The sequence below is a fragment of the Capra hircus genome, chromosome 18 (assembly GCF_001704415.2).
Source record: "Capra hircus breed San Clemente chromosome 18, ASM170441v1, whole genome shotgun sequence".
Classification (NCBI taxonomy): Eukaryota; Metazoa; Chordata; class Mammalia; order Artiodactyla; family Bovidae; genus Capra; species Capra hircus.
In genome coordinates, this window is record NC_030825.1 from 11,731,663 (window position 1) to 11,752,555 (window position 20,893).

At 57.8% G+C, this 20,893-nt stretch overlaps 1 protein-coding gene across 1 annotated transcript in view; it reads right to left on the reverse strand.

Annotated features, from left to right (window-relative positions):
• Window positions 1-20,893, reverse strand: part of SLC38A8 (solute carrier family 38 member 8) — a 47,718-nt gene that overhangs the window by 2,046 nt on the left and 24,779 nt on the right. Inside the window, exons 3-10 of the mRNA XM_018061777.1 lie at window positions 18,506-18,647; window positions 17,589-17,690; window positions 14,416-14,473; window positions 9,493-9,607; window positions 8,177-8,324; window positions 7,573-7,781; window positions 6,279-6,330; window positions 3,639-4,816 (exon numbers count right to left, since the gene is read on the reverse strand). Coding sequence (XP_017917266.1) covers window positions 4,723-4,816; window positions 6,279-6,330; window positions 7,573-7,781; window positions 8,177-8,324; window positions 9,493-9,607; window positions 14,416-14,473; window positions 17,589-17,690; window positions 18,506-18,647 — 920 coding nt within the window. The 3' untranslated portion in view covers window positions 3,639-4,722. The remainder of the gene's footprint in view (window positions 1-3,638; window positions 4,817-6,278; window positions 6,331-7,572; window positions 7,782-8,176; window positions 8,325-9,492; window positions 9,608-14,415; window positions 14,474-17,588; window positions 17,691-18,505; window positions 18,648-20,893) is intronic.

Genomic DNA, 20,893 nt, shown 5'->3' on the forward strand with positions numbered 1-20,893 from the left:
GGGCAGAGGCCAGACCTGACTGGACACAGTCTCTCACTGCACACTGTCAACTTGGTGTTCCGGCCAGACAGAAGGCCAGGCCCCAGACTTCATTCAAACCCGACTCTGGACGCCCTGTGACTTCCCCTCTGTCTCCCTGGCCGAGTTGCAGGAGAGCAACAGGACACAGAAGTCCCAGGGGTCACGAAAGGAGAGGGCCCTGCGTCCCCTTCCTAGAGGAGGAGGCAGAACTGCCAGGCACGAGGACAGGGGAGCTGGGCCACGGCGCCCTCACAGCAGGACCAGGTCTGGTCTCTGCAGCCCCAGCTGGGACCGGCGCTGTCACTAAAGCCGCCACTGCCAGGTGGGGCTCTGCCCTCTCGGGCAGCCGGGGAGCCATGAAGCCGTGGGTCCCCCTTGCACGGCCTCACAGGGCTCGACACCAGCGCCTCACACAAAACCAGTGCAACCACGGGGCCTTGACAGAAGAGTGAAGTGCAGACTAATCCCAGCTGCGTCCCTGCAGCCAGCCTCCTTCAGCCTCTGTTTTCTTACCTGGGAAGCAGGGGGAGACCCCTCCTCTGGAGACCAGGAGCTGCCTGGCTCGCACCAAGGCTGCTGCGGGGACCCCCCGTAAGAGTCTCCCCCCTCACACACACACACACCTCCCCGGCGCCCGGACTGCTCCGAGCCGCTCTGCCTGCTGTTTCAGCAACTACCCTCGGGGGTTGGGGCTCTTGGAGGTAGAGCTGAGGAGCCCCCATTACCTGGGCCTGCCCCTGTCTGAGCCCTCCCATCACACAGATCTGTGCTGACCGCGGCCACGGGCACTTGGCACCGCCTCAGGTTCCGCACGGGAAGAGCAGGCTCCAAAGAGAGCAGACACCCACCCACCCGAAAAGGTGCGAGAGCCTCCACTCACTCTGCCCTCCGGGGACAGGCACCCTCGCTGCCTCCTGTGGCATCCTGGGATGGGCAAGCAGGGAACCCGAGACCCTGACAGGCAGGCAGCAAACCCGGAGCGCCCAGGGCCGCCGCCTGTGCCCCGCCCTGCCCCCTGACCACCTTGCACCCAGCGTAGGCAGGCAGGGAGCAACAGCCCCAGATTAACACAGGTCCCCCCAACAGCTGGACATGGAGTTGCCACACGACCCCACAGCTCCACCCCGGGGATGTACGAGGCCCCAAAGAACCGACACAGTGAAGCAGGGTCCTGTGCCCATGTGTTCACACGTGAGCCAGAAGGCGGAACACACAAGTGTGCGTAGTGGGTGAGCGGACTCCTGAGTGTGGCCCGTCTGTGCAGCGGACTGCAGATCAGCCGTAGGGAGGGACGACGTGCTGGCCCAGGCTGCGGCACAGTGCCCTCGTGGGCACAGGCAGCCACGTCAGTACAACTCCATTCACGCAGGACGTCTGGAGCTAAACCCCTAGAAATGGAAGGCAGCTGAGGGATTGCTGGGGAGTGACTGTGCGGGAAGGCCTTTGGGAACGGGATGCTCAGCGGTGTGGAGCGGCTCGGCTTCAAGATGGTTTATGTTACCTGAATCTCATTTCTTTCAAAAAAGTCACAGTCCACTCACTTGCCCAAACGTTCACCACCTGTGTTCCTCGTGTCCAGTCCAGGACCTAAGCCTGCGTGGGAGTGGTGCGGCCACCACTCTGGTGGGGCACAGGCCACCCCTCAGGGCTGGGCTGGTCCCTGCGTGCTCCCGCGGGGGCACCTGAGCCACTGGGAGCGCCCTTGCCCAGGACACGCAGACCCCCTGTAGCCCAGGCCACTCTGAGCAGAACATGTCACCTGGACTGCCCTGTTCACAGCGGTCACTTGAGACAGAAGGGTCTCTACATGCCAGCACGGGGGTCACCATCGATGGACCAGGACCCTGTGACGGGCCTGGCTCTGTGGGTCTAAGCTCAGCCTCACCGCTCTCCAGGGAAGGAGTGGCTGTCCGCAGCTTCCTTTCCGAGGGGAGCAAAGAGGGTGAAAGCCAAGAGCCAGCATCGGAAGGGAAGCGGGGTGGAGGCGGCTGCCCCAGCTCCAAGGAAGACACCAGGGCTGAGGACCACACTCACGGAGGTTTCCTGGGTCAGTCACCTGAGGCTGAGGGCTGTTTGGAGCAGGGACGGGCCTGGCCGCAGTCACAGGGCTGGTGAGCGGCAGGCGGGGTCAGCCCAGATGTGCCAGACCCACAGCCCATGCTAGGACCACCCTGAGCTGGAGCACGCACTCCAGCCCTCTGTCCTGCAGCTGCTTCCCTCGTAGAGGGGCACACGGTGTGGAGGGGACTTGGACCTGCCCCCAGAGCGCGGACCTCAGCCTCGTGTCTGTCTGCATCCCCGCCCTGCACGATCACGCCTGATCTGAGGCTCGGTCCTGTGGGAGCCCCGTCTGTGCCTGTCAGAGGTGGGACGCTGGTGCCCGGGGGGCCATCCTCGTCACCCCCCAGGAGCCCCACCACCCTCCCAGCATCAGTGTCAGGCCACCCCCTCCCTGCCGTCCTCTCTCACATGGCAGGGAGCCCACGTGCCTGGTCGTTCCCTTCTCCCCTTGGACCTGTGTTCACCTCATCTCAACCTAGATTGTCTGGAACTGAGACCACCATTGCTTGGGTCCCCCACCAGCTGCTGTACATACAGCATCACCTTTTAATTCTCATGTTGCCTCATACATAGTAAACCTGCTCTGTTTGGCTGGTGGGGAAATGGATTCTTGGGGAGGTTCATAATAAACTTCTCGGATTTAGAGAAAGCAAATGGCAGATAGTGTTCAAAACAAGTGGTCTGACTCTTAAGCCGCTTATCACACAGCATCCCTTTAAGCACACCCCTTACCCGCCATGCTTGGTTCTTACCCAGGACCCTCCTATCATGGCCCAGCCTCCCAGCCAGCAGCCCAGAGCCAAGCATGCAGGGTTAATGTAACTCTCTGTTCATCTGCACCAGCTCCGGGTGCTAAACGCTCCATGACCTCATTTCTCGGCTCACGTGCCGGTTCTGAGACCCTCATTCAGGAGGACGCGAGGTGTGGGGTTGATCAGAGCACCTGGAGAAGGGTCCCGTGTCCCCTCACGGGGTCAGAGTCTTCAGGGACAGCCAGGGCGCTGGGGGGCAGAGGCCCCAGCCCTGCCCCCAGGGTCGACTAGTTCCCCCCACCTTGGCTACAGCTCAGAAGACGAACGATGGAATTCAACCCCTTATCAGTCCCAATCCAACTCTGAAGCTCACAGGACAGGCGGCCTTGAGGTTCCCTCACCTGTAAAAATGTTTGAAAATGTATGCTAGGTCCAAGAAGCTGGACATAAAAGACCACGTATTGTATGCGTCCATTCATATGGAATGTCCGGGACAGGCAAGTCCATAGAGAGAGCACAGAGCCACGGTCACCGGGGACCCGGGGGAGAGAGGAGGGGGCATCAGGGCTGCAGGTCCTGGATTCTCTGGGGCTAGAAACACACGGGAGCTGGGCACTGCTGAGAGCGGAGCCACTCTGTACAGACACCCAGACTGCACACTCTGACTTTGCGGCACGTGAATCAACGTCTCAAAGCAGCATCAGCACGGGAAGACAAGTGGGAAACAGGCGGACTACGCGACAGTTCCATCAGCACAACGTCGCACACACCCGGCGTGATGTAGCGCGACCCGGCCATGCCTACCTGGGGGAGGTGTCCTCAGGTGTCAGCCCCTGCAGGCGCGGGCACCGCTGGCTTCCGGTGGACGTCCCAGGGCGGGAGAGGAGCGGCCTGGATCCAGCCACGTCCGTCCAGGGGTCCCAGGCCCTGGGCAGGCTCAGCACGAGTGAGCACAGTAGCTCGATGCAGCAGCAGTGGCCAGTCCTCCACCCTGACCCCGCAGACCCTGCTGCACCACGGCTGCAGGCACGGCTCCTCAGCCCAGAATCGGGGTGGGGTCGGGAGGGACCCACAGAGCAGACAGCACGCTTGGCCTCCAGGCTCTTCTGGTCCAGCCAGTGGGAAGACAGGGGCCTCTCCTTGGGGTCCCACCCACTGGAGAGAGGCCAACTCGGGGTATACATCTACTCGGGTCCCCCGTGCCCTGGCCTGAGCACCAGCTTGAGTGCCCTGCCATCCCCAGCAAATGGCACCCCCAGCCCCCCGGGCTCTCCTCCACCGAGCCATGCCCTCATCTCATGTCTTTGACCCCAACACCCCAGAGCAGAGTTCCCTGGGCCTCAGCACCTATCCCCCAGTTATGGGGTGAACTGTCCCTCAGAAACATAAGCTGCAGTCCTAACCCCCAGGAAACGGTGAATGTGACCTTACTTGGAAAGAGGCTCTTTGCACATTCCAAGTAAGTAACTAAGATGAGGTCATATCAAATGAGGACCCTGGGCCCTCTAATAGGGACACATGGACACACAGGTAGCTGGAGGCAGAGATGGCGGGTGCAGACACGCCCAGGAGCACCAGGGGGCTGGAGGTGGCAGGCAGGGAGAGGGTGCATAGCCCCGTACACACCCTGACCCCAGACTCCCAGGCTCCAGACTGAGCTCCCGCCGCTCTGACCTGAAGCCCCCAGGTCCGTGGTCACGTGCAGGGCCTAGGCCACCTCTCACCACCGCACCAGACACCCTGGGACCCAGCAGAAGCCCAGAGGCACAGCCTGGGAAGGACGGAAGAGTCAGTTTCTCCAGCTTCTTAATGAAGAGGTCACATGGTTCTCACGGCCAGATGCAGGCGGCTGCAGGGGCCCCCGTCCTGCTGGAGCGCGGGCCGCTCCCTACAGCAGCTCCATGACGGCCGCCACCATGCTCTGCCCGAAGATGAAGGCACCAACCAGCACGGAGACCACCCCCCAGGCCTCCAGGCAGCACCTGCCGAGTCAACGAACCCACGTCAACCACGTGCTTTTCCAGAGTTTCCCACAGAAGAGCCAGACACGTGTCGAATGCTCATGACATGAAGCCCGGTAGAGTCACCAATTCGGAAACAATTCCACTTGCTCTCCCCTTACCTGTAGGGATGGGTTTCTGAGACAACAGGAAATAAAGCACCCCCGCAGTTGAAAAGAAAATTAACTCCCAACTGTTGCTTCCTAACCTCATTCCTCCCGATGCTTTACCAAAGACAGAGGAACGGGGGAGGGAGACGCGAGGTTCAAACTCCCTTTTTGCTCCTTTTCCTTGGGGGTGGGGTTGAAGCCTCCTGAACGTGAGGAAGGAGAAGCCCCAAGTCACACAGATGGGAACAGCAGCTGGGGCCAGAGAGGAGGGCACAGAGGTGGCTGGAACTGGTGGCCGAGGCCACATCCACGAGCTTCATAACGTAACCAGGAGAGATGGGGCAGACAGCGAGGCGAGAGCCGTGATAATAAGATTCCCACAAAACGGCAGGGATATTTCTAGCCCCATTAACACAGGCCATGGGGCCTGTTGTCATGGAAAGACCATCTCCAGTTACACAGCATCGCAGAGTGGCAGCTCAATGCCAAGAACACCCACCCAGCTGAAGGGGGCAGTGAGGGAACGTAAAGGGGCTGCGGGCTCCTCGGAGCAGCTCTGATGGATCAGAAGGCCCTAAGGCAGCGCTGGGATTAAAAATCCTTTGAAAGCCCATGAGTAATGGCTCCGTGAACTTGGCCCGAGGCGCCACACAAAAGCAGCAACACTTGAAAGGGCACTACAGGGAACAAACTACGTAGGGCCCCTCCCTGCCCACCCTCCACCCCCCGCAGGCCATCAGGGCTGGTGCGCAGCCCGAGTCAGCTTTAGAGTCGTCCAGAAAAACACTTCACAGCCTAGCAGGGAACCCGGCCGAGTCTGCCACTGTGGGAAGACCAAACTTGGGCTCCGTGTGGCCAGAGGAAGGGCAAAAAGAGGCACAGGCCCACAAGGGGACCCACGTTCATGGCTGCTGTGATGCGAGAGCATCTTTCTGTACAGGGCTGAGTGGTGGCACCCCAAAGTCACACCCAGCTGGAGCCCATGACCTCAGGTGGAAAAAGGGTCTGTGGGGCAACAGGACTTCTGCACCCACCCTGCCCTGGAGAAGGATGCTTGATTACAGCGCTCCAGCTGCCAGGAAGACCCCAAATCCACAGACAGCTCCAACCTCAGGCCACAGCCCTCAGCGTGGAAGGCAGTGACGCATGGACTCAGTGGAGTGCTGGCTTGGACCCTCCCAGCTCAGCTGCCTGTCGCTGTGCAGACAAGGGCCCCTCCCGGCCTGGCCGGCCGTTCCCTCCTCGGCAGGACCCCGCGGGCCCGACCACATCTCATGGCCCTGGAGCCGAGACCCACACACGCCCTGTCGCCGCCCTCGCATGCAGACACTCACTTAACTCGGGGTCCGATGCGCTCCACGCTGACCGCACAAATGAGGCACAGACCTGTGGGGGAGAGTTGGGGTCACTGCAGCTCTTTGTCATTGAACCCAAAGCAACCCCGAGCTCTACAGGGCTCAGCCAACACGCAGCAGCCCCTAGGGACCCGAGAGGCCAGCAGAGCCTTTGCCCACAGTAGCTCCATGGACTGCCCCTGCCCCTGGTGAGAGGGCAGAGCGCACGGCCCATGGCACCACTGTGGGGTCCTTGCTCAACACCCTCTAGCACTGGGGTCTCTCCAGCAACAGTGACAGCCACACTCGTCTCTGGTGAGACGGTGCGAGTCAGGGCCAGGTCGGGGACCAACACCTGGGATGCATCTGACAGCCGCCAGCTGCCTATGTTGTCTGTTTGGTTTTTTTTTTTCCTCTTTTTTTTAATGGTGCTGCTGGGACTCGAAGTCAGACAGCTCAGCCGGAACAGCCTGTGATCTCTCCCCGCTCCCAAGCCTGTCCCAGCCGGTCCTTTCCAGCACGGAAATGGCTGGAGCTAAAAGGCCCCACACAGGACATAGACGCCCAGCCCATCGTGTGTGTTTAAGATACTGCATGGCTGAGCCCATCTGACCCAGACCAGGGCTGAGGGTGGGGTGGGGGTTGGCAGAGAGAATCGGATCCCACTTGCCGTCTGAAACTGCCTTCTAGCACCAGGCACCACCCGGGTCTGGGGTTTCGGCCCCTGTATGCTCCTCCCCTGGGAGTCCCAGCCTTGGCTACCCTGCGTCTCCCAGGCCAGGATAATGGTCAGGCCAATTATACAGGAATTTCACATCCTCCTCACACTGGGAAGGTTTCCTAGGAACCCACCAGTCATGGAAACTGTATTCACCTCCCAGGTTTGGGGGAGAAGGAGGAAGGTGTTTGAGGGGCACCTTTGAACCACACGAGTTTCATGTAGTTGAAAACATTTAAATAAGATAAAATCCTACAGTGAGCGGCAGCCTTGAGAGGGTGGCTGAGGTTGACTCAGATCTGCTACATGCTACCTATTCTGCATGAGAGGCCTCAGGGCCTTAGTCTTCCTGTCTGTGGGATGGGTTGATGACAGCACCCCACCTCGTATGTCCATCAAGGGCTGTTGAGGTGTTTACTGAGGAAAGGTGTGCAGAGCCCTGGCCCTGGGCCTGGCTCAGTAAACAGGGCTGGCAGCCATCCCACCTAGACGAGCTCCCGTGCACCCTGACCTCCACGTGGCTTCCCACGGCAGGGAGCTGGGAAGGACCCACGGCCGGCGGAGCCAGGGCCTCACCTGGGAAGACGAAGATGAAGAAGGAGCTGATGCCGCCAATGATGCCGATGATCTCGCTGAGGTCGGGCAGGAACAGGGCCATGGTGAGTGTCGCGGTGACCCAGAGCACGGTCAGCGGCATCCGGACCCACAGCCCCGAGGGCTCGGCCAGGGCCCACGGCCCACATGCCCCACCACAGCCCCGCCTCCAGAAGTCCTGCATCACCGACCTGGAGGCCACAAAGCACGGGCTCACACGGGCTCCCATGTGAGCACCCCCCAGCCCATGCTGGATGCCCCAGAGTCCTCCAGCTGCCCCGCATACCCAGCTGGGCTCCCATTCCACAGCAGGGCCTCAGTCCCCAGGGATTCCCGCACGTGAGCAGCTGACGGGCGGGTGCCTCGCCGGGCGGTCAGGTTCTGGCCAGGGCACCAGGCTGCAGTCCTGACACCAGCTGGGCCACGCTGGGCAAACCACCCAACTCCCCTGCCCCGTCTCCTCCTCCAGGAAAGGGAGGTGATGACCACCCCCACGACACACAGGTGGGTGTGGTACCCAGCACGTGCCAATGCTTGATGGACAGCGTGCCCCAGCCTGAACCCTGTCCCCCTGAGCTGGCCTCACCTTCCCAGGAAGAGCACGATGGGGTAGGCAGTCATGATGGACACAGCAAAGAGGACCCGGGCAACGATGACGACCCCGTCGCTGCCTGGGTAGGACATCAGGATGTCAGCAGACACGTCTGTCCCGAAGGTCAGGAAGCCGTACGCACCTGAGAGGGCCACAGGGGAACCCAGGAAAGCTGGTGAGAAAAATGCCGGTCCTCCATCTCAACCCCAACACGCTGATAGCACCCACCTCCACCGCTGCTGAGGTTTCCCCCAGGAGCTGACAGTAGGTTCTAGAACCTCCCCAGGTTTTTCTGTCCTCAGCCTACAAGATCCTCGGTTCTTCTAACTTCAAGACCTGCTGGGCAAGACTGTCCCTTGCCTTCCTCCCAAGCAGCTCAGTGTCCACATACAAGGTTCCAGGATGGACTGGAAGCACTCTGACTAACACTTTCTGTGCCTGTTCCCCCACTCTCTCAGTACCCAGAGAAAGAAGCTGGCCATGCACCCATTTTCCTGATGGAAAAATCAAGGCCCAGTGTAAACACCTGTCTGGAATAACACGGCTTATTACAGTAGCAGTCAGGTCCCTCTCCCACAATCCAGCACTGCCTCCTAGTCACCTGCCCTGTCCTGAGACCCTACCTCTGAGCTTTGGCTTTCTGCCCATCCCACGATCCTGCTGGCCCTGCAGCGTCTGGAAGAGAACCTCAGTCACGGGGTCCGACCCAGGGGCTACAGAGCCCTGCTAGACAGAGGTCACCCAGAAAATGTCCAGGCCCCCAACATGTGTGTGGCTGCCTTGGGGCTTCCTGAATCAGAGGCTCTGGCAGGCCAATGAAAGAAAGCAAGCTACCGGGCTGGAGGAAAGCAGCCAGGAGTCAGCCTGAGCCCAGGCCCTGGGCTGGATGAGCTGTGGGGTCTCGGGTGTGGCAGCCCTTCTGTGAGCCACAACCTGCCACCTCTGAAGACCCTCCTGTGCCAGTGTGTGGATGCTCAAACCCACTGTATCTGAGAGGGGGTCCTGTAAACCACACCGGATGTAACACTCTGACAGCATCACTCCTGCCGTCCTTCCAGATGGGGAGGGGGGGGTGTGGGGAGACAGTGGGCCAGGGTTTCTATCTCAGCTTAGACATCAAGTCAGGAGACCCTGGTTGAGCTGAGGCAATCCTCTGGGTAGAGTGTCCTCCTCTATGAATCGTGGACTCTCCTGGGGGCGTTAGAGATCAAAGATGCTCCAACCACTTAGCCCTGTGCCCAGGATGTGTATTATTCCAGTTCCTCCTACTGCTGCACCCCCAGGTCCTGGGCACCCCAGGCGGGCCTTACCTGTCAGCGAGTAGACGAGGCAGCAGGCCAGCAAGGACAGCACGGAGACCAGGGTCCAGTGCCCGAGGCTCTGGTGGCGCATGCTGCAGTAGATGGACACAGCGGCTTCGTGACACTGCGAGAGAGGGGCGGGTCAGTGGGACTCCGGCCAGCCTGCACTAGAACCTCCTGGCACCCTCGGAAGAGTCTCATTGTCCCAGCATGCGAGCAATGACCCAGAAGCCCACCAACTAGCAGAAGGGAGAAGTAAGTTGTCAGACATTCACTATTACCTGGCACCGAAAGGGGGTAAACACAACTGCAGGCCCCGTCACAGAGGCCCCGCGGCTGTGATGTGAAGCGAAAGCAGCCAGAGAAGGATATTTCCACATATGTGAAGTTAAAGCTACAAGTCAAACAAGCCAGGATGGGGTCCTCAGTCATGGTACTGTTGATGCTGGGGGTTGTGCTGTGCACGGTGTGATGTGGACCAGACCCCCGGCCTTGACCCACGAGATGACAGGGGCGCCCCCTTCAGGTGTGACAATCAAAAGCGTCTGCAGACATTGCCAGGTGTCCCCTGGGGCAGGGGGGCAAAGTCAACCCAGTTGACAGCCCTCATTTATGATGAGAGAGGGCAGAGTGGTGGTATGGGTGGGTGGATGGTGCTCCCGAGGGAACATTCCGGGGGGCTGATGATATTCTAGGTCCCCACTGGGGTTATGGTTTCGTGGGAGCACACATACTTATGATTTATACACTGCCTATGTACTATATCACATTTTTAAAAATCTAAAATACATATACCACTGCCGAGAGCCCACCTACGATGTGACGTTCTTGGGGCAGGTCCTGGGCAGCCAGGGAGACCCTGCTGAGCAGCCAGGGAGGAGCTGCTGTTTCTGGATGCGCCCTGTGGGTTCGAGGAACTTCCCAGGCTCCCAGGACAGGGTTCCCACCGTCACATTCACTTACTCCCTTCTGATCAAAACCAGCACGATGACTGTCTATGCCTGCCACTTGCCACGCTCAAGATTCCCTTCACCCACCGAGCTCAGCCCACAGCTGTCCCTCTCCACTGCCTCAGGGCCTTTGCCCGTGCTGTGTGCTCTGCCGGGGGCGGCCCCCAGTCTGGCCAGCTCCTACTCATCCTTCAGGAAAGCGCTCCCCTGCTGGCCCCACGTGAGCACAGCTGGGCTTGTTGGCTCGCGTCTATTGGGTGTGCGGTAGCAGACACGCTCGCCTCGCTCATCCCCAGTGTGGCGTCTGGCCCCCGGTTGAGGGCCCTCCTAGGATTACTCAATCATCCATCCCTCTGCTCCACCTGCAGCCATGAGGCCTCCCAGCGGCCAGCCCAGCTCCTCACACTCAGGCCCTCACTGGTTCCCTTGGTGTGAGTCTGGGGTAGCCCCTCAACCAGCCCCACAGCCCCTACCCTCGTGGAGCACACACTGGGAGTGGCTGGGGCACCTCGGCCGCGGGGCTCCTAATTCCAGCTGCAGAGGTGGCGTGCAGCCCAGGGCAAGCCCACCGTACCTTCTATGACAGGCGAGCCTCAGGGACCCCCCTGACCTCATGGAAGCCCACTGCAGGCCAGCTCAGCCAGGCGGTGGGCACTTAAATTCCCCCAAAATACAAAAGGACCCTCGACCAGCAGGTATCAACGCCCCGCCTCCTGCACTCGGGAACCCAGGCGTGGGGAAAAGATGGTTGGTGGTGGCCGGATGGAGCCCTGCCCTCCTTCCTGTGGGTCCTGAGACTCCTGGGTCAGGTACCTCTTGGTCTTATTTGAGAGGATAAAGCTTGTGAGGGCAGGGCTGCCCTGCTGGGACAGCATCTAGAACAGCGTCTGACTGAGAGCAGGCTGACTAGTCACGAAGTGGTGGGGTGCAGGGCAGAGGAGCACGTGGTGGGTAAGAGGTGGCAACAGCCCAGACGTCCCCCAGCTGAGGGATGGAAAAGCAAGCCGTGGACTCAGCAGACAGCAGAGCATCACTCAACCGTGAAAAGGGATGCAGTCCTGACACACGGAAATCACCTCGAAATCACCGGCAGAGTGGAAGAAGCCAGCCGCAGAGGACTAGCTACGTGTGATTCCACTTACAGGCAGCGTCCAGAAGAGGCACATCCAGAGACAGTGCGAAAGGCTCTGGTTGCCAGGGACTGGGCGGTGGACGAGCTGGGGATGGGGAGTGATGGCTAACAGGTACAGGGTTCTTTGGTGGGGGAGGGGGGAGGAAACGTTCTAAAATTGACTGTGGTGATGGCTGCACAGCTCTGTGAACACACCAAAGGCCTAGGGGTGAGCTACACCCCATGCAAGTCATATCTCAAAGCTGCTGAGCTTTGAGAAACAGAGAGAAGAAGCTATCCAGAGGGCCAACAGGCACACTACACGAGGCTCAACAATGGTAACTATCAGAGAAACGCGAGTCACAGCCACAAGGAGGCACACCACCTCACACCAGTCAGAAGCGCCATCCTCAAAGTCTACAAATTTCAAATGCTGGAGAGGGTGTAGAGACAAGGGAGCCCCCTACACTCTGGTGGGAATGTACGTTGGCACAACCACTGTGGAGACCAGTATGAGGGGTTCCTTAAAAAGACTTGGAATAGAGCTACCATGTGATCCAGCAATCCCATTCCTGGGCACATATCTGGAGGAACGGGACTTGAGAAGGTACACACCCCAGTGTTCACTGCAGCACTGTTCACAACAGCCAAGACATGGAAGCCGCCTAAGGGTCCGTCGACAGAGGAGTGGAGAGAGGTGCGGTGTGTGGACGTGCAGCGGAATAGCACTCAGCCCTAAGAAGGAATGAAACACTGCCATTGGCAACAACATGCATGGACCTAGAGATGATCACACTAAGAAAGACAAACATGATACCACTTATATGTGGAACCCTTAAAAAAGAAACAGATACAAATGAACTTATTTCCAAAACAGAGACAGACTCACAGGCATAGAAAACAAACTTACAGTTACCAAAGGGGAAAGGCGGGGAGGGGGATAAATTAGGACTTTGGGACTAACATATACACACTGCTGTACATAAAACAGAGGTCTATATATGAAGCAAGGTCTACTCATAGCGCAGGCAACTCTACTGTTTTGTAACAACCTATAAAGGAAGAGAATCTGAAAAAGAACATACATACACATATATTCAGTTACCAGAATCACGGTGCTGTACACCTGAAACTAACACGATATCGTAAATCAATCACGCTTCAATTAAAACAAAACAAAGAAGTATTACATGGGGCCAGGGGGGCTGGGAGCAAAGCCCCACCCTAACCCTGCTCCCTACAAGTCCTTCTTTCTGATTCTGCACAGGCGGGAGGGGGCTCCCCATTACTAAGTGTGTGGGGAAGGGTGTGGTTGAACTGAGGCAGAACTCTCATGGACGACAGGGACTCCCCACTTCCCTGCACAGCCCTGCCCTACCCTTCACCCTCCTCCCTTCCACCTTCCCCTACATCTAGTCCCCCCACCCCCAGATCTCCAACTCCACAAGCTGGATCCTAGCAGCGCCTTCCCTGGCCTCAGCAACGAGTCCTCAGCCCCACCCCCACCCCACCATCCACATCTTTCTCCTAACTCCCCATTTCTGCATCCCGTGTCCCTGGAAACTGCAGCCCAGGCCTCCGTTGCTAGGAGAATCAGATGAGGGAGCCGAGGCAAAGGTGAGGGGGGCACCCCCTCCAAGCATCTGGAAAGCGGCCCCCCCTCCCCTCCACTGGCGCAAGCCCGCTACACCATATGGTGCTCGGGCAGCCAAGAGAGGGCTGGTTAAACTCCATCCAGACAGCTGACAGCAAAATCATCGCTTTACATCTTTCAAAATATTGGGTGTGTAGGACGAAACGTGAGAAATCCTGTAAGCGGCTTGCTAAGTCCCAGGAGCAATACAGCAACTCATTTATACAAAAAAAAGAAATGGAAATGTTTCAGGATTTTTTCGCCCCAAGAAATGGTTGGGGGGAAGATGAAGAACAGAAAGAGGAGCTGATGGATGGGTGAGTGAAGACACTGGGGCTAGGAAGCTGAGACACCGTCAGTCCTGAGCCCCTCTGCCTTGTGAACATGCTTCTACATGGGGCGGTTTTGTTGTCAGTGTGGCGGGTAGGTGGTTGTCTTTAGGAGAGAGGCAAATCTTTCCAAAATAAGCAATGGAAAAAGGGGGTCAGCTGCCACCTGTGGGGAGACTAGGGAACCCCAAGAGAGACCAGAAGGCAGGGAGGAGAGCCCGACCCCCACTACAGCCATCTCCAGTTCCTCACCAAGCACCCACCTCACCCAGACCTTAGCAGCTCTCCAGCCTGAGACCCCTCCCCTCTGTGGATCTCCAGTGGAAGCATCTCCCTGCACCTGCCGCCTCCCACACATTCCTCAGGACTCCTCTTAGGCCTCAGCGCCTAGCAGAGGGCATCTCTGAATCTGCCCCCTCCGGGAGCTGCAACAGAAGCCCCCCAACTAGATTCCACACACAGAAGCTCTCACTCCACAACATTCTATCAAATTCTATATATCCTGCCCAGCACCTGCCTGCCCTCCTAGCCTGCAAGCCTCCAGCCCCTGCAGCAGAATCCACCTGTAGGAAGGCAGCTCTGGGTCCCCAGGCAGGGCGACACTGCCCCCAGGACTTTCAAAGGAGGGCACAGGTCCCAGACCCCCACACTCAACCTCAGACCCAACAAATGGGCTGCTGCTGGTGGTGGTCACTGGAGCCACTTCCAAAGTTCAAAAGAAATTCAGAGCTCGCTGAGCCCAGATGCCAACCCATATGCACAGTCCCCTAGAGACAGACTGGTTCATCCCAAAACATGTTCACAAACCTCCCTCCCCGTCCCCAACAGGGAGGCAACTTGCCCCCAAGGGAACAGGTAGTCACCACAGCCTGCAAATGCTGCCCTCCTCAACACAGACGCCAAGGTTACCTGAAATCCAAAACAGATGGTGGGGAAGACACTAAATACAGAGGTCCAGGAGGAGGAACTGTAAAAAGATGAAAACGGGTGTTTGTTACAAAAAGTTAAACTCAAAACAACCTTCAACTTGAAGACCAGTTTTAAATAATACAAGCATGCTGTAACGAAGTGTAACTCTAAGGTAGATTTTAGTAACCACGTCCACTCCGGGGTTGAGGGGCGGCAGAGGCTGCATGTAAAGTGCTGCACTTTTAGGTACATCTGTGTTCTTGCCTGGAGAATCCCAGGGACAGTGGAGCCTGGTGGGCTGACGTCTATGGGGTTGCACAGTCAGACACGACTGAAGTGACTTAGCAGCAGTGCTGACATTTGACAACTTGACAGTCTCCATGCAGGCAGAATGTGGGCAGGACATGGCTAGGAGGAACTCCCAGCTTCCTTGGAGGCTGCCTGTCCCCAGTGAGGTTAGGGGCTGGGGGTGGAGGGCAGGGCACAGGCAGCATCCAAACAGACCCCAGTAGGACAAGGATGGTTTGGCCTCCGTCTAGGCGGCCTAAGAGAACTGACGGGTGCGTGGGGCAGACTCTTGAGGTCAAAGCCTCTCAGTGGCCCCCGAATGGTGGCCCTCCAGCTTTCAAGCAGCGTCAGGTTCTGGCCTCCAGCAGATGCGGGGACACACACTTGGCGGGGCACAAATAGTACCCACTATACAACCAGGGTTTCCTGGCTGTGCTAGAATAACGGCCCCCAAAGATGCCCCGTCCTAATCCTGGGAACCTGGGAGTTTGTGACCTTATATCCTACAAGGGACTCTGCAGGTGTGATGAAGGTCAGCACTCTGAGATGGGAGATGACCCCGGATTATATAGGATCCTTGCCATCAGAGAACCTTCCCCAGGTGTGGTCAGAGGGAGCTGTGACTGCAGAAGCAGGATCAGAGAGATGGAACCTTGCTGGCTGTGAAGACTGTGGAGGGGCCATGAGCCAAGGAACATGGGCGCCCCTAGGAGCTGGGAAAGGCCAGGAGACGGATTCTTGTCTAGACCTCCCGAAAGAACACACCGCTGCTGACCCCTCGAGTTCAGCCCAGTGAGACTCATTCTGGACTTCTGACATCAGAAGTAGAAGATAATAAGCTTGTATAGCTCTGAGGCACTGTGTTTGGCAGAAAAGCAGCCACAGGAGGCTCGCACAGTGGCATCTCCCTTCTGCGCAGTGTTTCCGGCCGACTCTTAAGCCCGGGGAGCCCTCCAGCCAAGCCCCGCCTTCTCAGACCTTCCTCAACAGCACTGTCAGCAGACAGCCGGCTTCTCAGAGCCCACGCTTCCGCTGCTCCATCTGCCTGCCTGCATCCTCTGGGCCACGTGAACTGTCCCCTCCTGTTCCTGTGGGAGATGCCGTCCGAGCTCCAGCCCTGGAGGATGCACCTCCAGGGCACGAGACCCTCCCCGGGTGGACTCGAGGCCACAGATCAGCAGTGGGTCCGGGCCTCTCCTGCCGGCTTTCCTGCTTTGTTGGATTACCCCGTCAGTGTATGTGCGTGTGGGGGCCGCTGAGCCCCGCCTCCTGTCCATTCCTCTCCTCCCCTCCTCAGAAGACCTCTCTCTGACCCCAGTCCACCTGGGCCTCATCCCCACCTCCTGCCCTGACGAGACTCAGCCACATCAAGACTGGCCTCTGTGGCCAAATCCAGCACCACGGCTCAGTCCCACATGACCCAGGAGCAGTATTCAGTGGTGAACACCCTAAAATTCTTGAAATTTTGCTCACTGACCTCTGAGACCCAGCTTCTATCATCATCTGTCCTGGGTTTATAGTGACCATCCCCCCTCCAAATTTATATCCAGTGGGAATCTCAGAATGAAATTTTATTTGGAAAAAGGGTCCTTGTAGATATAATTGGTTAAATTAAGACGAGGTCCTACTGGAGCAGCCTGGGAGTTGATCCAAAAATTGGTGCCCTTAAGGGAAGAGAAAACACGTACTCAGGGAGAGCTGTGTGAGGATGGCGCTGAAGCTGGAGAGAAGCGCCTGCAGGCCGAGGAGCGCCAAAGAGCGCTGGCAGCTCAGGACACCGAGGGGGCAGGAAGGACCCTCCCGGAGCCTCCTGAGGGAGCGCAGCCCTACTGACACCCTCATATTCGGTTTCTAGCTTCCAGAACCAAGGGGAGGGATTGCTGCTGCTTTCAGCCTCTCAGTCTGTGGTAGAACAAGCAGCTCCAGGAGGCAAACAGTGCTCCTGACTCGCCATTCCTCTCCTGGGCCCCCAGGACTGGTGGAGGACCACCGGCTGTTACAGTTTTCACACAGCCCTTGCATGCCACCTCTGGGCTGACATTTCTACTTCCAGCCGGGGCCTCTCTGAACTCCAACCTGACAGCTCCCTGACATCTTTATTTAGTGTCTCGAAGCCTTTCCCACCTAACATGTCCCCACCAAAACCCTCCCCCAGCCACCTACTCCTCCCCATCCCACACAGTCCAGGAAACAGCATGGCCCTCGGTCCCCCTGCTCAAAGCTCAGAGTCACCCCAGACTCTCCTCTCTCTCCTGCTCCACCTCTGATCTGTCCTCCAGGAGGGCCCACACGATTTGCGGGACCACGTGCAAAATGAACATGCCGGCCCTCGTTCAGCAGCTGTGAAGAATCTCAGGATGGTGATAGCAGGGCGTTAAACCAAGGGTGGGCCCTTCTGAGTCTGGGACCTGGGTGACGTCACAGGTCACAGGCCCCTGGAGCTGGCCTGCCACCAGATTTGATTTCAAGCCCCTGCTGTGATCAAAACCCTGAAATGGCTTCCATGTAAAACAGAAGTCCTCCCTGAAGCTCCAAATCCCTACAGGACTCCTCACTTCTGGCCTCGCTCAGGCCTCTCGGGCCGCACTGGCCTCCGCATCCTGCTGGCCGGCCCTGTTGCTTCCACGCTGTGGGGCAGGGCTGCAACCACCCAGGAGCCCCGGCTGGCGGGCATGTGGTGCTTCCGTGTCCCTCACCCTGTCATCACTAGCGGCAGCTGAGTGGTTCTGAACAAGGAAAAGAGGTTTTGCTGAGCTCCACAGCATCAGACACCTGAAGAACTTCATGAGACGAGCCAGGGCTCTGTGCAAACCATGGGGGGTTGGGGGGCGGGGAAGTGGCCTTCACCCCTCACAGAAGACCCCGGAAGCCACCCCCAGACTCACCTGGACGCCAGGCGGGGCTCACGGGCGAGGTCTTGGGGCCTGAGGTAGTACTGCGCCATGATGACCAGGGCCAGGTAGCAGGCGGCCAGGGTGCCTAGGATGCTAACACACGAGAGAGTGCAGCGTTAGGGGGTGACCGTGGCGAGGTAGTGAGCCATACAGAGCGGGGTCTCAGTGTCAGCTCGGCCCACACTGGCAAGAGGTCAGCAAGTTCTCCCTGTCTGGGCCCCAATTATCTGTACGATAGGACACAGGAAGGGCATTCCAGGCAGGGACACCCCCACGCCACGTAGTGGGACCTGCGAGGCTGTGAGCGCTACGGGTGCCCCATCTCTCCAGCAATAGCCACACAGCCCCTGGGATCTGGCATCTAAGCAGCCCCGACACAGCGTGCAGAAGGACCAGCTGGGAAGGGCTGGGGGCGCCTGGGGGCCTCTGGGGTCCTGCCTGCTGTTTCTCTGCTCCACTTCTCTACACAACAGGGAAACGTGGGTGGGTGGCACACTTGTGTGAAGATTTTTGCCAGAGTTTATTTTTTCAAAAGTATATGTGGAGCCTCAGACTGTAAAATGAAAAGTGTGTGTGTGTGTGTGTGTGTGTGCGTGTGCGTGTGCGTGTGCGTGTGTGTGTGTCTCCGTGCCTGTGTGTGGGTGGGTGGGTGCAGAAAAAGCCTGGGATCATTAAGTAACAAAATGGAGCCCCTGTTATTACAGGCAATTTTCTTTTCTGTTTATCTGTATTTTCTATCATGCACACGAATGACTTTCATAATTTAACATTTCTTTCCTCTTCTCTCAATGGAAAGAACCATGCTGCCAGCTCCCCTATCCCAGGCAGACAGAAATCACCCCCAAACGCCAGCCGAGGTGGGGACCCAGCCCCAGCCATCGCCCCCAGGAGGGGTCTGCAGCCTGTACCTTGTGTATTTCTGGAAACCGATCTCCCGCGGCGTGGAGAGGGGCAGGATGACCAGCGCACAGAGCAGAGTCAGGGTGAAGCGCTGGTCAGTGTACCAGGGCTGCGGGGCCGGCGGGGTGCTGGGCAGGATGAAGTCCCACACTGCAGGGAGGGAGGGAAGGAGAGGCAGTGAGCCCAGAGAGCCTGCCCCAGGGTGACCCCATTATTAGATGGCCCGAGTGGAGGGGGAGAATTAGGGCGGGGCTGAGCTAGCCACTTCTGCTCCACACCACACAGGCTGCGAGCCCTTGGGGGTACCTGGCTGAGGGTTGGAGGGGCCTCGATGGCTGTGCTCCCCCAGGGTGCCTGGTGGGGACACCTGGGCTCAGCACACCCACCTCCTCACCAGCAGACCCCCCAGAGGACTAGTCCTCAGCAGCTGGGGCCCCTGAGCCAAAGGAGGGAGGTGCTGTCCTCTTAAAGGCCAGGCCTGGAACTGGCACTGGCCCCTCTGCCATCCTCTGCCAGTCAAGCATCACGGAGCCCACTCTGATTGGTAGGGGACACAGACCCCATCAACCTCTCAGGGAAAAGTATCCGAGAAACTGGGACCAGTTTATTCTGTCTGTTACAGGAAGATGGAGAATTGGAAGCTGATAGAAGGGGCCAGACAGGTGGTGGAGGGGAGAGCCCAGGAGAGAAACAAGGTGGCTTGAGGCCGGAAGCACACAGGGTGAGGTGGCCCCGCAGTGCAAGGGGTGGGGGTGCCCAGAGCTGGATCCTGGCCCACACGGGGTGCTGGTACTGCTGTAAAGGAACCCTTCTAGTTCTCTGCACTTGCTCAGTCAAGACAGTGACCAAAAGAAATGACCACTTGACCAGGATGGTTTGTTTCTACTGGAGAGACACAGGGACTACATCCACATTGAGCTCACGGTACGGAGCACCCCTCTTCACAGGAAGGCAGACTCCTGTGGCCAGAGAAGCCAAGGGAATGAATGCACGCACCCAGAGGTGCGCAGAGATCTCCACGAGTAAGAGGCCCACATGGCCTGGGCTGGGGTGCAAGCCCTTCTTATCCATATGGATGGATTCCTGAAGCCAGGAGAGCCGCCTCTGCCAACTAGGCCACCCAGCTCCTTCCTGAGCCCTCACTTTCCAGGCCATTCCTCAGTGTCCATAGAACCATTATTTACGGTCATTTTCACTTGATGAATCCAATGACTCTGTAAAAGAGCCCTGACCTCCAATGAGCCTTCAATCCAAGAAACCTGGACTCGCCTTCAGAAAGACACATTCCAGCACATCGGCCCAAAAAGCACAAAAGCGATGCGCCCAGCGCAGGGGTGGCCTGTGTCCTCATAAGCGCACTAACCCCTCCAGGGGATCCACCACCTGAGCCTGAAAACTTCCCCAAACGACAGATCCTAGAAATCCTTCTCAACCACAAAATCTTACTCAACTCCATACTCCCTCAGATCCGCCTCAACACTGCACCCATTCAGAATCCTTCTGAATGCAGAAGCCACCCACATCCTTCTCAATACAACAGCCCCTAGAATCCTTCTCACACAGTAGCCCTCAGGATCCATCTAAGCCACAACACCTCAGAACCTTCCCAACAGGGCAGTCCCTCAGAATCCTTCCAAACACTGAAGGCCCTCAATATCCTCCTCAACAAGGCAGCAACTCAGAATCCTCCTCAACATGGCAGCTCTTCAAAATCATTTTCATCATAGCAGCCCTCAGAATCATCCTCAACAGAGCAGCATCTCAGAATTCTTACCAACACAGCATGCTTCAGAACCATTCTTAGCAAAACAGCCCCTCAGACCCTTCCCAACACAGCGGGCTCCCACAATCCTTCTCAACATGGAGCACCTCCAAAACGTACTCAACACAACACTACCTCAAATACTCTTCAACCCTGAACCCTCTCCAAATCATTCTCAACATAGCAGCCCCTAAGATTCTTTTAAACAGAGGCCATCAGAATCTGTCTCACCATGAAGCTCTTCTGATGCTTCTTAAAGTGGCAGCCCCGAAGATACTTCTCAACACAAGAGCCCTCAGAATCCTTCTGACACAGCAGCTACTCAGAATTCTCAACACAGCAATCCCTAAAACCTTCCCAAAATGACAGCCCCTCAGAATCCATCTAAACACAGCAGCCCCTAAGAATCCTTCCCAACACAGCAAGCCCTCAGTTCCTTCTCAACTTGTAATCCACACAGATACTCCTCAACACACCAGCACTTCAGAATTCTTACCAACATGGCATGCCTCAGAATCATTCTCAACACAAAAGCCCCTCAGGTGCTTCCCAACACAGCAGGTCCTCAGAATCTTTGTCAGCATGGAGCACCTCAAAATCTTACTCAACATGACACTACCTCAGAATCCTCCTG